Here is an 18,110-nt window from a genome sequence, read left to right on the forward strand (position 1 = left end):
ATAATTTGCAGTCTTTAAGCAATGAAATCTGTACCGATCAGAGGTGCTCAGTAGCTTACCTGAAGTACAGCATATAGCATCCATAATTTTACAAATACGTAGATGTAAGTGTTGTAAATGTACAAAATAAAAACATTAACTCTCTTTATGCTGACACCAGATTCTGTGGCTATTCTTTTTAAGCAGCCATGATGTCCATTAGTAGGCAAAACAGTTAAAGTTAACTGGAAAGAACTCTGCATTAAGACAACTCAATAGTGTAAACAATGTAACTTACCAAGTTATGTGACTGGGGAAAAGCGTATTTTGTGAGGACTTCGAATATATCTCTTCTACTGTGTCCTTCTTGTTTTAATGCAAACCTTAAATTTCTCATATCCTAAAACAAAAGCATTATCTTTTGAGTGAACCAAAGCAGTAAGATACTTTCATCTTATGTACAAGTGTTATATATACACTAAATATGATTTAGAATCTGCTTGCAACACACCTCAAACCATTGTGAATGTTCAGTTTTATTTCTTATCCCATAAAATAGAATAGAGCATAACAATTCTACAAATAAAGCAGTACCACATTGTGTGGTGCAAACACTGCTTTGGCATAAAGCCATCAGATATGACGGTATCTGATTCACTGATTCACTAAAAAGTCTCATGGGCTATTGAATGTTTGCAGGATGAGAGCTACTCTATGTTTTCAAAATGAAAATTGCCAACAATCTGTCTAGACTACATTGTCTCTAGCTATTTTCTCATCACTAATGTCAAAAGTAAGCAATCTGCTCATTAACTACTAAGAATCAAATGTGTATACATACTCCATTAATGAGACAAATAAAGGATCCTGAATTATCCACTGGGAACTCCCCTATGACCATATTTTTTCATGGAAACATGTTTTTTCTGTGAGACTAAAGAAACAGAGATAGCTGTTACATAAGCTTCTCATTGCTCCTGCAGCTTACAAAAGCCCCGTTTGAGGTGTTCTTCAAAGATTTACTAAAAATTACTTTTAGTACAAATGAAATAATGAAGCAATGCAGAGAATAATGCCCTAAGACAAGATGACTGTGCAAAACCTCTTGTCGATTAGTAATTTGGAAAGGAAGACCAATTCCTCTTCTCGCATGCAGAGGACAGTTAAACAGCCCTTTACACAAAAGGTATTTCCCTGTCCAGTTCCAAAAAGGTCATCTTAAATTCAGCCTTGAGGAACATGTCTTTTTTCATTCCTATAAATAGATAAGCAGTGAGAAAAGGAACCTCTAGATTTCATTTTCTACTGAATTACCGGAAAGTCTTACTTTACAGGTTATATCTAATCCATAAGAGTTCTCTCCTCTGCTTGAAGCTCCTCCCATTTTTTCAATCCTTGAAATTACACCCAGCGGAACATTCAATACCACAACTGGATCCTGCAAGGAAAGTTTGATTAAGTAAAAGTTTAATCTGAAAAGAAGACTCAAGCAAAATGCTCTTATGCATTCTAGAGTAGAAAGGAAACATGAAATACAGGAAGCAAAAGTGCGTTTCTGCATTTGATTGAATCTCCCCTCCCAACATGTTACGAAGTCTGTACAGTCACTCTACAGCCTTGATCATCATCCAATTTAACATGCAGCAAAAATACTTCATGCCTAACAGTATGCAAAGAAAAACAGGTGGCAACCCCCTAAAAGATGCTTTCTGCTACATACTTCTGAGTGTCTCTGCTTGCTAAGACTGCTTTATAGCTACACAGAATAAAGTAGAACAAAATGAAAAAGACATTACTAGTTGAGTTAGCTGCAATGAGAATGATCTCAGTTCAACAGTCCTAAAACCTTATTTAAAAAAATAAAACCAATCATAACAAGTGCATTTTATTCTCTTTCATGTTGCTGCTTATCAAACACACTACTACTCTTCCCTCCTACGTGAGGTTCTATTATCAAAGTGTTTTTCTTTTCCAACAGCAAGGACAATCAAAATCTTTGTTTACTGATAGCCATTTTAAGAACTATTGCACATCATTAGTTGCCACCCTTGATCCATCATGGAATAAGTGTAAATGGAACAGCTATCAAAAAAGCTCCAACAGACAAAAGATAAAGGTACCAGTTCACTGTAACTGATTAAACTGTAATTCTACCAGGCAAAATCCACACTTTTACAACACATTTAACTTTAAAGAACTTCCAATTTTATATAGATTTCTCAGTGGCACAAAGGCAATTACTATTTAGTCATTACACAAGTAAGGTATGGTTATTATAAACATTACAGACCATTTCAAGTAAAAAGCCTCCCATGCATTTCCACAAGTATACATGTGCCAAAACTAAAACAAATGAACTGGCCACAAACTAAATCAAAGGCAGTGGGGGTGAAGGGAAGGGGGTTTAAAGCCAACTCATCCCACAGAAGTAAATTGTGGCATATTACTCACATTTTCCACACTTCTTAGGTACAGTCTGTAGTTTGTGATGTACACTCTTCCTTTAACAGGGCCATTAAATGGACACATATATATAACATCCTTGTCTGTAAGAAATGCAGCACTTCTTAAAGATCGCAAAAAGAAAAAAATCAGAGCTGAGGAGAGCATCAGTTAAGTAGCAGTAAAACAAAGTGAGCTGCACTCATAGGAGCCACTTCGAAAGACGAATGAATTTACGAAGTAATAAATCTGAATTCTGCCCACTTGAATTATTAAGAAAATGTGAAAGATTCACATACTTAAACTCGCCCATATTAAATCAGCAGATTTCAGTAGCCTTCCCTATTCACATTCGTGGTGTTCTCCTTCTTGGCACTACATAGGAGAGGGCAGGACATAGAACAGCGAGTAGATTTAAGTCCTCTCTGTGAATACTGAACTAGTCTATTCACTACCCCAGAACAAATACATTCTTGTGCTTGATACTATTACATCTTTCAGCTCTCTGTAACCGATTCTGCACTGAATTACACAGTTGAAGTTGTAAAGTGTTTAGGGAACTCACCATCCTGAAGTGAAACATTACATTTCAATTTGAGGTAATCAAATACAGCAGGGCCATCAGCAATGTTTCAGCAAAGACAGTAACAAAATGAATGCTAACACTCACATTCAAAAAAGAAAGATTTAACTGAAGTAATGCCATTAAAGATTGAAGTAAAGCACTACAAACCACGTATTTCTCCCTGTCCACTCATTTCTTTAGCCCAGTCTACTTATTTGCCTTCCACAACAAGCACCCTCCTTCCAGTGTCCTGCCTCAAAGCACAGACAATTTTCATAAGGATCATATCAAACGTTCATCACACCCTCTCCCTCATGCCTTCCCCACAACTTTCCTCATTAAAAACATAACTACTTCCTCTGAATCACCACTTCAATTTCACCTCAGCAGATCTTGTTTACAAACCCACCTAACAAATCCTGGGGCAGGGGGGAAGGAGAAGCTTCACAAATAAAAGACAGACCACTTTCAGTTGCACTCTGATACCTCAACACAAACTTCTGTGTGTAGAAGGCTCTATTCCAGGAAAAGCCTCCATCAAGCAAGAAACCACTGTACACAATATATTAATCTTCCTTATGCTACAACATTAATGTATGTAAAGGGTAATAAGTGCATAATAGCTACATGCATACCATGTTGTGCCAAGGAAGCATAAGATTATACTTAGGGTAGTCACAATGTGGGCTATGGTTCCACACTACCAACAAGAAATCAATACATAGTGGATGACATGTAAAATTATCTTGACTTTGGAAAGCTTGGAGGAGCTCTCATCACTAGACATGTGTTACTTAGTCTGTAGATACAATATGACACATCTTGACTTGCAATTTCTTTGTATCAGAGCACCTGCCATGTGTGAAAACCAAGATTTTAATGACCGAAGTTACTTGTGGTAAGTGATAAAAAGTCCCTATTGCAATTACCTAAAAAAATTAATGAAATTTTAGCATGACTTACACCAGCCCTTGGCCCAAACCAATCCAAATTATGAAACAATCCAGTAAAATACATGTATATGCCAGACTCCTAAGCATACATTTCATTAGGCAGTTATATAGCTTCATACCTGTAACTCTAGTCTCTCCTGGCAGACGAGGTATTTCTTCATTTTGTTCCCAGTTAGTTCCATCTTTTAGAGTCTAAAGAAAGAGAAGTACAACAGCATGTTCTATTTTATTTACAATTTCTTCAAGTTCCAGATTTAAAAAAAAAAAAAAGTAAACCTTATAGGTAATTTCTGCATGGGAAAGAACAGCTTTTTCCATTGTAGAAATTGACATGCTGAACCAAAACAGGAATACACACCACCATCCAAAACTGCAGCTATTAAAAAGGTTGAACAGATCTGAAACATAAGCATGTTTTACTCTCATTCTAAAAGACTAGTTAACTATATTTGCATTAAATTGGAATTAAATTTCTATACTGTAAGTTCTCTGAAAGTTTTGTGCATTTAATTTTCCAAGTATGCTGTGCCTGGAAGCACAAATTAGCCAGAATCACTTAAGCAACTTATAACTATTACACACAACCTACTCATTTGTGACTTTCCCACTTTCAGTAGTTTTCAAGAATGATTAATAGAAAATAATCATTGTTTTTGGAAAAATGTTTAAAAAGCCAAATAAAACCTTAGTTAGTTTTCTTGCACACAGGTTACATTTTTTTCTTCAGCCACACAGCATCAAAAAGCAGAGGAGAATGCCATTTAGATTGCTTTAATGTCTTTCCCACTAACGACGAACATTTTAACTGAGCCAGTGAAACATAACTAGGTATAATTTATCAACTGCAGTACAGAATCTTTCTACAGCCAAGTGCCAAAAATTTTCAAGAATGCCACAGAGTATTTCAATGTAGAAAGCAAGGAGAAGAGTAAGTATATTAGAATTGATCTTGAGAAGACTCTCATGACTTGTGATACAGAGAATATTCCACTCATCCACTCTGAAAAATATTTAAATCAGCTCAGTTAACTGCATCAGAATTTTAGCAATAAAAATAAGTATATAAAGAAAAAAGTAATTCAAATACTGATTTTTCTACCCAAATATGGAAGATTATGAACTCTGGAATCTCTGATGTAAAAAAAAAAAAAAACCACAAAAAAAGTTACACTCACCCTTTTACTTGAGGAATTCTCCAAGGAGTTTGAATTATATTTAGGTGTTGATGATGAAGCCATACCTGATATCTGATGAGAAAGTAGAAATTGGAGATTCAAACTTCCTCCTAGACTACCTACTATTTAAAGGAGAGATTTTAAACTTTAGAGGTCCACAGATAGACGTCAAGAGCTTCCAAGAATGTTTTGTAAGTTCCTATTAATTTTCAAAATTACACAATGCCTTGTAATTGAAGGCTGCTATTTAAAAGCATCCAAATCTAACATGAAATTCATTACTAGCTCTGGGATTGGGTCTTATTACAAGGAATATTCTGACTCAAGCTGTATTTTGGAATTCAGCTGTTTGAACACTATTATTAGTTCAGTCAACAGACATTTAGCGTGCTTGTTTTAAGCGACAGGATACACATTATGAAATGCAATCTACTTGGAACATTTGTATTAGGACTTTTCATTTAGGAAAACAGGAACAAACTATAAAATTATTGCACAGGTCTTGAAATCACAAGCATGTCCATATACTTAAGTGTTTCAAGTTCAAAAAAGAAACAAAAAGAAAGAAGGAAAAAAACAGGAGTTCCACAGTACTTCTACATTTAAAAACAATCCCCCATTTCCTGAACTGAAACTTCAGTTAGCACACCAGAAGGGGGAGTATCCAGCCATCTGAATAGTTTGGTATGTTTAAATAAAAAGGATTTTTTTTTTTTTTTAAATACTATTGATTAAAGACAGAATTGCATGATACAGGATTCATCTTCTTAATCATTCCTGACATTGCACAAGGGACCTCTAGAACAAACCCTGGGAAAACGCACAAACTTCAAACAGTAACTTCGTACCAAATCATACTTCCCTTTCACTAGTCACACACCCTTTGTCAAGCCGATGTGACATCACACAGCAATCTTGAATCAAGAGTTTTTGTTTGTTTGTTTGGGGGGGAAGGTGATCACAGACCACACAATATTTATTTATATTCCATAAATGAAACCTTGCAGCCTTAAATAAGCACCTTCTCTCCCCTCTCAACACTGAAGAAGTTTGCACAGATCTCTACACCATGACAAACCAGCCCATGCTCCTGCAGTGGGCTCACAGTGACACTGCGACAGTCCTACACAAGTGACAGCAACAGATTAAACCGCAAAATCCAAAATGCTTTGAAGTTACTATAACAATACAGGAATATGTCTGTGCAAGACGGTGGAACAACACAACCTGAAGTTCCACAGGTTTGTTACCTCCTTACAGTGCCCAAGTCTCCCATATCTTATAAAGAAAACATAGGAAACCTGACACTGTTTAGAACTGCAATATTCAGTGATAGAGCTTATCAGTATAAAAAACACACTCCTCCACAAAGAAAAAAAAGGAACCCACATTAAATTAAAAAATGAAGAAAAAGGCTTTTAAATGCCGCTGAGCCTGTGTGACCCTGTCACATGGAGGTGTTACTTCCTTTCTAGGTGTCTGGTAGTCTCAGCTTTCTCCAAACACTGCAACAGAGGGGTCCTGACCTAGTGTTAGTGCAGTGTCAACAATTTAAATGAAAAACTATTAGCAATCAACATTAAATCACTGTTCTTTCAAACTATCCTCCACAGAAGAACTATTGCAACACTGGACACTAAAGATTTGACTATAAAATTCTGAAGATTAAGAGAAGATATTTTCAGTTTTTGCTTCCTTGCAACGTCTTACATACTATAAAACTTAAGATAATTGAACTTTTTCTATCTTGCTATGTTAATTTGTAAACATCCAATATTTGTTCAGATGACTCTCCTTAATTTATAGTATCCCAAGTTTTCTAAAATCCAGATATAACAGCAAAAGGTACATTTACTCATAAGTTTGTTTTAAAATGTTTTCCATATGAAGTGGGTTTTGTTCGTATTTTAATTGAGAAATATCAGGTGAGACAAAAGCTCAGCAGCCCCAGTTTTTCTGTGTCAGCATAGAAAGTGCCTTTAACTAGAGCTCACATAAATTTAAATTAAGGCTGCACCAACCGTGAGAGACAAGTGAGCATAAATAAGCCCTAAAAAGGTGACTTTTAAAAGATGTGGCAACCCTGAATAGATCTGCACTGCAAAATGGAAATTTTGACTGCAGCAGGTACAGGCACACCCAAGCTAGCTGTTGATCTTGCAACCACAGCTACTCCACCAGTGAATCCACAGAAAGACAAGACAAGCTTCAGCAGAAGTCACATGAGCCCACCCAGGATCCTGGAACCTCACCTCAGTGCCAACCCACTGCCTAGGCTCATGAGAACAAAGGCTTGTTTGGACATTCCTTATGCCTTTCAATACTACCTCCAATCCTAGCATACTTCCGCTGCTCATACAGGGAAGAGTATGAAGTGTTCTAAAAGCCTTCTGTTTCCTCTTTTGCTTTCTGTATTATTTCCTCACTCCACATTCACTAAGTGTTGGCTGAACTGGAGCATTACATGAAATAATCGTCTGACTTGAGAACACTGCCTATAACCTTTTCAAACCTCAGTGTAAATTAAAATGAATAAGCAGAGATCCTTTCAGATTCTCAGAAAAATTTCTCTTTATAGAATGACAACACAGCGGGACAGAGCTTGCCTCCCCTCCATGCTGCCTCCCCACTAGGCCACTTCAAACAAACCCAATGTCTGTGCAGCTCTTGCAGCAGGCCTTTGTGTGCATGTTTCTGTGTATATAAGTTTACTTTGTATAGAATTCCCCCAACTCTCCAGAGACTGAGTTCTTTAAACATACTTTACAGCAAGAATTAACTCACTAACTTCAATTTTTATAGAAGTTTTCATTATAGAATTACAACCAACTAATCTGTTTCATTTCCAACACTTTAATTGCAAATTAGACTTATTCAGAGCTAATTAAGTTGAATAAATATGTATTGAAGGTAAAGTATTATCTGTCAGATTTTTTTAAAAATCTGAACATTTTCACTAAAATTAATGCAAGTTATTTAATCAGTATAAGTAGAAGAATTCTTGTAATGCTACCTAAATTTTGCTTTGAAATCCAATCACACTTTAAAAACCCAAATACTAATAACCCCATAATAACCACCCACATTTCCCTAATTTCTGTAAGCAAACTATGGTCAAGTAATTGAACTTCACATTACCGAACACCCATTAGGCAGCATTTTAGAACAGCATCCACTTTTGGACCCCACTACCATCCAGGCATTGATAAACTGCAGCAAGTTCAGCAGAGGGTCACCAAGAGGACCAAGACCTGGCGTGCCTGCCCTGTAATGAGGGGCTGAGGGAGCTGGAAATCATTCAACTTGAAGAAGAGGCAGCTGTAGTGGAACTTCACAGCTGCCCACCAGTACCCTTGAGGTCATTACCGAGAAGATAGTGACAACGTCCTCAAAGCACTGAGTGATGAGAGGACAAGACACAACAGAAACCAAAACAAACTAGATTCCATCATGATTTAAGGAAAAAAAAACAACCTACTTGTGCACCTTAAGGGCAGTCAGGCAGTGAAACAGTGAAAACAAGGCCCAGGGCAGCTGGAGTCTCCACCCCCAGGGGTTTTTAAGACACAACCGAATAAAGCTTTGAGTAACTGGTCTGATCCTGCTTTGAGCAAAGGGTTGAACTAGAAACCTCCAGAAGTGCCTTCCAAGCTGAATTACTCTATGCTTCTTTGATCTTCAGGCAACAGACAAGATTAAGTTCTCATTTAAAAGTACCCATCAAACAAGGACACTCCCTTAAAGAAGTGGACGACTCTATATCAAAAGAACAAACAAGTTTTCAAAAACATTTAAAATTAACATGAAATATTTCCTTTTATAATATTTCTTTTTCTGTCAAATTGCAGAAGCAGCTTCTGGCAACCTCCCAAAGTAATACTGCCATGAACAATTCAAAAACATACTCCATCATAGTCTTAAAATAGCTACAACTTTCTCATTATCACAGAGCAGCAGTAGTCCTTCCACATAGGGAAACATCTTGCAAGTAGTTTTCCACTGCAAACACATTTTATTCCCCAGTATTATTTCTATACTTGCACAAAAATCAAAAATCATACAAACCCCATGCTTGTCAGCAGATGACCAGAAGTACAATTACTCTGCAAATTTAAAACAAACTGGACAACTTTGCTTATGATATTATGCAGTTACAAACAGTTGAGCATTCTTCCCTGAATCTAAACTAGCAAGGAGACAAAGCAATTTTTCTGGATTTAACTTGAACTAATAAACAAAGTTTTGTTAGAGTTACCAGAACTTAAAATAGTAACACTACCAAGAAATGTAGGCTCCAATGAGCTTACAATAACAATTAAACTACTTGGGATCTGTATTTTCATTGAAGATTGTATTTATACTTGTGCTTCCTAGGATTCATGGGAATGGTGGCACAACAACATTTGAAAGGGTAGGTACTGAAGGCCAGATTTTAAGACAATTCAAGGATCCTATCTGCTCTTTAAGAACAAATGCTGACAGACACAGCATATGCCCACACAGAAAATCTAAAAACATAAAACATGTAAATAAGCTTTTGAGAATTGAGAAACCTGAAACAACCAACTACTCTGTCCTTAAGGACCTTCACTGCCAACAGATTAGAGGATGTGTGAGTGAAGTGCAGCTTGGAAAGACCACCAAGACTCTTACAAATCATGTTTAGATTGACAACAGCCTAGTGGTAGAGGAACAAATTAAAGCTCATTTGACAATTTGATGGTCATTTTAAGTCTTCACCTTCCCAGCAGAATCACATCAAATAATTTTTAACTATTGTATAACTGAGCCATGCTTGCATCAACCTAAAATCTTTACACATATAAATAACCAGTTTGTGCCCAAACACAACACAATCTGCATCTGCCAGAGGATTACTACTACAAACATCTGAGATCAAGTAAACTGCATCAAGTAAATTGTGAGCATCACTTTCCAGACATTTAGTGGTTTTGACCCTCCATCACTGAATTAAAGCTTTGGAAAAAAACACTTTCAATTTTGTACATATATCAATCATTTGGAGCAACAGCAACTTTGACAACACAATGCAAAATGAAGTTTTTAACTTTGTATAGTCTATATTCAATGTTAATCTGGAAAGATTGATTAAATGAAACTTCTAAGATACCATACATTTACGGAATATATTGAGTAAGAAGTAAACATGATGAAAAAACATTAGTGACATATTATAGTTAAAACAGTCAGTGTCTGTGTGTATATATATGTAAAAATATAAAGGCAACTGGATAAGCATGAGAATTATTTGCTTTTACCAGGATCAGATTATCAATATGGTCAAAATGAACAACAAAAAGTTTGACTGAACATCTTTTAGGAGCATTCCTATTTCTGTCACACATCGATAACCATGATACAGGATAATGCCAAAGTTCTCATAATTCTGCTCCAGATAATGACTTGTGCAAGAATGAAAAGTCTGTACATCTCCAAGGCCTCTCCTAAAAATATAGTTACAGAATGTACTACACCCCTTCATTTGCTGTCACAGTAATTCAGAAAACAATTAGAGTACTTCTAAAAAGAGTTACAGTTACAAGTCCACAATTATATGATACTTGAAAGCAATCAGTGCACTAGGTTAACCATTTAAGATTTACAAGGCATCTGCCAGTCTAGATGAAAATGAAGTTATTTTCACAGTTAGAATCAATACCAGATAAGGAATTATTTCAAAGAGAAGAAAAAAATTATTACATTAATAAACATTTTTTCAGTGTGTTTCAGAAATAAGTGTAAGTTAGTGTGGGTATATAGAAAAAGCTGCTTGCACCCTCATTTAAACAGAAGATGCAACAAATGAAAAAGCATGTTTATAATGACAAGGTATGCTGGTGCTACACAGTGTAGAGTTTTATTTGGTACAGTAACAACCCACAGAGGCAGTATGAATATACTGCCTTGTGTTCTGCATAATAAAATTAAAAGCATAAAATACAAAGTCCTAAAAACAAAGCCACATCTGTCAGCACCACAACTGCACAGAAGAGATAACACACACATAGGTCTTCAGGGATAACATATAGACTAGAGAACTCTAATTTTCCTACTGTCTTAGAAATTCCTAAACTGAGACAACCATGAAGGGAGAAGAAAAGTATTTCACTAAGTATTAAGCAGAAAGGAACATAAATCCTTTAAAAGAAAAATACACATGGAAAAACAACAATCCTGAAGGGTCAAGCCAACAACAGCATCTAAGTTAGCATACAAGAGAGTCACCAAAATAAGCATCAGCATATTTAACACTAGTAAATGAGCATTTAATCTAATGAAGTCAAGAGTAGCCATTCATCTCATTAAAGGTTATAAAATTTTAGAATTATATATAAAGATATACAGTGATACTAGTCACAAGAAATATTTACAGCAATGAAGGCAGTGTTCCACACATCAGCTGTCCCTAACCAAATAGCACCGATCAACCAAAAAGAAAGTGAGACCAAACTGCCACAACCTAGCAATCAAGTCCATAGAAATAAATACATCTTTCACACTCATTTAACCAGTTATATTTTAGCACAAAGGAACTATAATCAATAACAAACAAAAAATAAGGTAGCAGAAGCCTCCAAAGTTTAACAAAGCTACAAAAAATAAGTAGCATAAAGCAGAGCAGTCCAGTTTCAAACAGATGAAGTTTAACAGCAAAAAAGAAAATCACCAAAACACACACAGAAAATCCACACCACAGAAATACTTGCTTATATTTATTTCCAAAGGAAATAAGAAAAAAATAACAAAAACTTACTGCAACAGTGAAAGATACCAATGCGGGGGGGGGGGGGGGGGGGGGGGGGCGGGCTTTAGAAGCAAAACAGTTTTACCAGCTTCATTGTAAAAAATGTCTTCATTATATCTAGTTTAAATCTACCCTCTTTTAGTTTAAAACCATTACCCCTTGTCCTATCACAACAGGCCCTGCTAAGAAGTTTGTTCCCATCATTCTCATAAGTCCCCTTTAAGTGCTGCAAGGCTGCTATAAGGTCTCCCGGAAGCCTTCTCTTCTCCAGGCTGAAAAAACACCAACTCACCCAGCCTGTCCTCGTAAGGGAGATTCTCCAGCCCTCTGATCATTAGTCATGATGTCACTCATGATCTCTGACCTGATACCTTTAGACTACTTAACTAAAAAGCAGATTTTAACATTTAAAAGTCACACAGTATTGACATCAAAAACATGCCTAGAGCAAAGCCAATTCAGGCACCAGTTACATGTATTTACTCATGGCCAGTAGTGATTACCTGTCACTTATGCAACTGATGACAAATAGAAAGGAAAACTGACTTACCTGTGAGATGTAAGTATCATTTAAATGAGAAAAGGAAGAGGCTCTATTAAACTACTTAAGAGGCACTTATGATTTCTTACCATCAGAGTTCAAGAGCAAATCATACCTATGATGTACAACAACAAACAACCTTTGTATATCAACTCATAAGCTTCTACCTGCACTTATTCCAGACTGGATCTTTGGAGTCAACATGGACTGCTAGATCACAGAATCTCCTATTTCATCTTTACCACCACAGTTACAAGGTGTAAAATCCTTTCAAATGTAACCTCTTAGTAATGGACTCTGCAGCTCTTACCTTTCCTCAAGTAGATCCTCACGATTCTACTGATCTGAGACTGGACTATGTATGCCACTAGCAGGTCTTCTCCCTTAGTGTCTAAATGATATTCCCCATTTGCATGTACTTTCCAAATCTACATTATCCAGGAAAATCATATGAGCTTTCAAGTCTCTTTGAAAGCCTTCTAAATTCAAGCCATAACTAGAACACAAAAAGCATGCCAGCAGTACAAGCCTCAATGGCATACTGCACATGTAGAATGCATACTAGTATTTGCCCTTCTGCAATGACGTTTAAGTCACTCAATAAAATTCATCAGTAATATATTATAAAAAATTTCTGCATCCTACAAAAAAGTACCACAAAAAAACCCTTGAAATCTGAAGCTACCTGTTTGCTAAACATCAATTTTTCACCAGCTTCCTGTCTTTAAGAAAAAGGCACTCCAGAATCCCTCATGTTGCCAATTCTCTGCTAGACTGTGAACAGCAATAAAAGTCAGAATGCTGAATTTGTTTGCAAAGAAGCAGAAGCGCTCCCTCTCCCAGAAAAAAAGCATTCTCTTGTTCCCTAATGTGCCCTGTATTTGAAAGGGCAAGTCACTGTCCCCAAAGGACTCAATACAAACAAGTGCAAATGAACAAAAGTTCACAACAGTCAGGTGACTGCTAATTCAGCAAACAAATCAGAATTGCGACAGTTGCCTGTCCATTCCTATTTTATAGGCTTACTATGCCAGGTAGCTTTGAAGATATTAGAAAGAAAACCTTGCACTAACAAAAAATAACATCCTGACAATGAAGTTCTACAAATGGCAGCAAGTAGCAACAGTTTGGCAAATATTTTCTCAGTGCCACCAGATCCTATGCACTTCTGTGTATACGCTTCTTTAAAAAATAAATAAATAAAAATCTTGTAGCTTGTACATGGAAGCCAGATATTGAATAAATAATAGCTGGAGGAAGTAAAAAATTTTCACTTCCATCTTGACTGACATTTATCCTGTCTTTATTTGAAGGTTTCCTTTTACTGCCTTAACTTCTCATGTAATCTGACTCCCACCCTATTTTCAAAGTAAAATCACAACTTCCAACAAGACCTAACATAAAAGTTGGTAACATTACTTTCTGTAATTACCAACACAATTGCTTCCTCCTTTCAAATTATATTGAAAATGTAGCTTATGGTGGTATCCCTAGCATTTATCCTGGAAAGCTGTATTGTAAGAGAATTACAAGCTCTCTCACAGAGATGATACAACAGGACACCTGCCATCACAGACATTAAGTAACTTATCTGCCGATGGACTCTGATCTGTTAGGTATTTCTCATGCTTTATAGCACAGTAATAAGGAAAAGCAGCACCTACTTAAGTGGTAATAAATATAATTATTTGATAAGGCCTGTTTTCCAGCAACTGCCAGAGGTCTATTACTTATAATTTATGCTAACAGTTATTTCTGTCCACTTGTACTTGCTTGTTGCTTCTCCTGTATTTGTTCTATGCATATTATCTTCCTCTTGCAATGATTATCTTTTTTCCTGACTTCTGAATATTCACTCTGGTAACTGAGTTCTAAAGTGGAAGTTCAGTCAAGTGAGTGGAACAAAGAAAGCAGTAGTTTTCCCTCTATGCATGTAGCCCTGCACAGCAAGTAGCTGTTAAATCTAGCCAGATTAGGTGGCATGACAGAATCAAGCAGGCTTTTTTTAGTAACCATTTGTCACATTACCTCTAGAATCAGCATTACATCTGTAAAAAACCTATGCCTGAAGGCTGATCTGTAGCTTTCCAAACCCACCCAGTCTATTTTCTCCACTGTGCATCCCCTGCAGGGAATGCATACCTCCCACATTGTCAAAAGCTGATGTGGCTGACAGGAAAGCCTATGGGATAGCAAACACAGCTTCAAAGTTTTCTATTAAGAAAGCTTTCAGTTGCTCTCTGCTCATTCTTCTTGAAAGATATCCCCTTAGGCCACTGTAGTTCTACTGCTAAAGATTTAGCTGATGATTCCACAAGAGAAATGGAAATTTTATCTGTTATATAATGATATACTGTATAAAAAAAATTACAGTAACAGTTAAAATGACATCCCCCACTCAGGTTTTCCTCCAACTTTCCTTTGAGAGCACGTACAACCGATGCACCAGACTCATCCTCTTTCATCTGCTGTGTTTAGTTCCTTCTTCCTCTACAGGAATTGCTTCTCTGAATACACATAATACCACAGAGAGAGTACTATTCTGAGTTTGTCTCTGTTTAAAAAGATGTAAACTAAAGACTATGATGAAGTCATCCTAAAAAACATTCTTTGCTTCAATCCTAAAGAAAGGGGAGAGTGGGACTATCCTGCCTAAGTCATTCATGGGGCAGAACCATACTTCTGGGTGCAGTCTCTTTCAAGTAACAGGCAGGTACTTTGCAGGGTGCAGAAAGTTTGATATTTCTATATTCCATGTCTGCCTACATATATTATGCATTAATGGGTCCAGTCACATCACAGAGAGTGTCTGGCATACAACCTTTCCATTCACTATATGCAACAGCATAGCAAAGAGGCTGCGCACTAATTACCTAGGTTTTGTTGAAAAACACACAATCTATCTTACACAACAGTGTAACCCAGTCTACTTGAAAACACTTACTTTTGTTTTCTCTTGCTCAGAAGCCTCCAGGTTTAAGAAGTCATTTCAGTTGTAGAAAATACAGAGACAACCCCTTCAGTGCAAGAAGAGAGGACAGCAGCGTGTTCATTCCTTCAACTTTCAAACAACATTCAACTTTTGTGCTGTAGCTGGCCCCTGACAGGAATGGAACAGGTAGGAAGACATTGTTAGCACTGCCAGAATATTTCAATTGATGTTACTTTTTTAAAAACTTCAGAAAGGAAGCAAAACCCCAGAATAGATATTACTAAAAACATTCTGGAGAAAGGAAACACACAACACTAGTTCTTTTTATGTTTTATCTTGTGTCAGGAGGTTTGGCATCAAGTCGTTGTAATTGAGAAGAGCTTTCTCTTCTAAAACTTTAAGACACAGTTTTGAAACGTTTCTAATATGTAAATCTTACGCAGACATTTAACCATGCTTATGTTCCCCATACATATTTGGGCATCTTTCAGCAAATAGTTAAACCTTTCCTCTCTCATCCCTTCCCAAAGAATACTTCCATTTGTTTCCTTTCCCAAATACATTCAGGAATGACTTTCATGTGAAAGCTGCTATGTAACTTGGAAAAGTCAGAAGGAAAAGACCATGAAACAAAACTTGTTACCTGATTCAAGCTCTCAGAAAAATTAGTATGTTGCCTCCTTTAAAAGGGCACACACAATATTAAAGATTTACAGTTACTTCTTATTATACTAGTCTTGCATTCTAAATTAACTACTGTTAGTTAACACTGTAACTCTACATGTATCAGGATTATATTAACATTAGTCTGCTCAACCTCAACGATGCTACAAGTCCATCTCTTTGGCAAACGTGTCTTTTCAAAGTCTCCTTCCCACCAAGCATAGAACATTAAACAGTGCTAAAAGGGCAAATCTTGCATTTTATTGAAAACACCTCTATGTCCCATCTCTTGTGATGTTTGCCACAATGAAGCTACATTCAGCCCTAAAAGTTCTGTGTGTTAAGTCTTGTTGCACTTACCAGCTTTGTTAATAACTGTACAGTCTAACTTTTTTAACCATCAAAACCACAAATTAACATGAAAAAGAAAACTATAGCAGGAAAGAGGTTCTGGTTTTGCACAGTGCTAATCCTGTACCATGAGATATGTGCCCTTCAAATCTGGTTAATGATAAATAAATACATGACTATTAGCAAGCAATGAGCACAATACTGCCCCATAAGAGGTATTATGCAGCAGAGACAAGGTACTTTTTAAACATATATATGGTTTTGATTAGTACCTATCGTGACAAGTCAATCTACAGGTGCAAAACACCTAACATCTACATAATTTTAATGCTGAATTTGCCCATGTTGCTTTCTATAGTACCAAGAAAAATGGGGCCTTCTGTGAAAAGAAAAAAAGCTAATACCCTTCTTATGCTCTCAGTTACACGTGTATCTGAAAAAAACACCACAAAAACGAACAAACCAACCAAAAAACAGCAATCACACAAAGTAGCAATTATGCTTTTTGGCTGCCATAGTATGAAGACCAGCAAGCAGAAACATTCTAACCTCTTCAAGAGTCATTCCTTAGTTTAAAACAACTGAAAACGTTTGCTCTGAACTGGAAAGTTTTAGCTTTACAGGCGTGAACACTGGAAGAAGTCACATGCTTCAGAACAAAATTTAAGGCAGACAGAAATTAATACTACAGTGGCCTAAAAGTCTGAAAGAGAATCAACAGCACTCAGGATATTTTCATATGACAGGAGAGAATTCCTTTTTACAGGAAAGGTAAAAATTACAGTTCAAAGGTGTCTTTGCTAAGCCATGGCGCTGGGCTATGTGCCGCAGCAACGTCTCGCTTCCAGATTGATTCAGCACATCAGGGCGTGAGTCAGGAGAGGCCGGAGCCGAACAGCAACAAACAGCCCCAGCAGCCGAGCCCCACCGGCCGCAGGTGACTCCCGGCGCCGGGCAGGCAGCGCGGCCCGCCGGGGACGCGGGGCCCCCAAAGCGCTCGAGGAGGGGAGAAGTAAGGGGTCCCTCACAAAAGCCCCCAGCAGCCCTCAGACCGCACCGGGAGGCGAAGAGGCAAGCGGCGGGGGACGCGAAGTGCGCCGTGCCCTGAGGGAGGGGAGCTGGGCCGGAGGGAAGGCCCAGGCCGGCAGCAGACTCCCGCTGGTACGCCCCGGGACGGGAAGACAGGATCCCCGGCGAGGGGAGAGGCGGGGGCTGCGGGGACAGGGGCAGCCCCGCCGCACAGCCCCGGTCCCCACAGACACTCACCGCGACGCGGCCGCCGTTCCCCGCCGCGGGCCCGAGTGCGCCGCCGAGCGCTCCCCGCCCCGCGCGGGCCCACCTCGCCCGCTCACGTGACGCGCCGGCACCCGCTCCACCCCGCGGGGCGGCCCCCTGGTGCCTGCCGGGAGCTGTAGGCCGCCGGGCCCCAAGGGCCGCCGGGAGTTGTAGTCCCGGGGACCAGGGAGGGGAGGGGGCGGTAGCGGGAATCAGCCGCTGAGGCTGTGAGGGGGCCGGGCTGCGTCCCCCGGCAAGCAGGGCGTTCAGTGAAACAGCCGGGAAAAAGGGAGGGAAGGAAAGGAGAACACGGAACGTGCGTCCAGTGTACAGCAGAGCAAGTTGCCCCAAGTGGTCAGAGGCAGCCCCGCAGCCCAGGCCTTGTGGATGCTGCCTGACTACAAATCAAAACTGATAAGAAGGAAAAAGAATTAGTGATGCAGGTGCCAGGAGGATTATTCATGCAAG

The 18,110-nt window shown here is 38.2% G+C and overlaps 1 protein-coding gene across 6 annotated transcripts in view; it reads right to left on the bottom strand.

Moving 5' to 3' along the window:
- The window catches only part of MTM1 (myotubularin 1), a 41,986-nt gene extending 24,239 nt beyond the window's left edge, over positions 1–17,747 (bottom strand). For 2 of the 6 annotated variants that reach the window (XM_042807289.1, XM_042807287.1), the window contains exons 1-7: positions 17,634–17,747; positions 15,366–15,521; positions 5,115–5,186; positions 4,059–4,131; positions 2,431–2,525; positions 1,307–1,417; positions 278–379 (exon numbers count right to left, since the gene is read on the bottom strand). In XM_042807289.1, the coding sequence (XP_042663223.1) occupies positions 278–379; positions 1,307–1,417; positions 2,431–2,525; positions 4,059–4,131; positions 5,115–5,177 (444 nt within the window). In that variant the 5' untranslated portion in view covers positions 5,178–5,186; positions 15,366–15,521; positions 17,634–17,747. Of the gene's footprint in view, positions 1–277; positions 380–1,306; positions 1,418–2,430; positions 2,546–4,058; positions 4,132–5,114; positions 5,237–15,365; positions 15,522–17,633 lie in introns of those variants that run through there. The other 4 variants (XM_042807288.1, XM_042807291.1, XM_042807292.1 and 1 more) reach the window with 4 other exon arrangements.
- Positions 17,748–18,110: the final 363 nt, after the last annotated feature.

This window comes from Tyto alba, unplaced genomic scaffold, assembly GCF_018691265.1.
Source record: "Tyto alba isolate M040663 unplaced genomic scaffold, T.alba_DEE_v4.0 Super-Scaffold_5, whole genome shotgun sequence".
NCBI classification, from domain to species: Eukaryota; Metazoa; Chordata; class Aves; order Strigiformes; family Tytonidae; genus Tyto; species Tyto alba.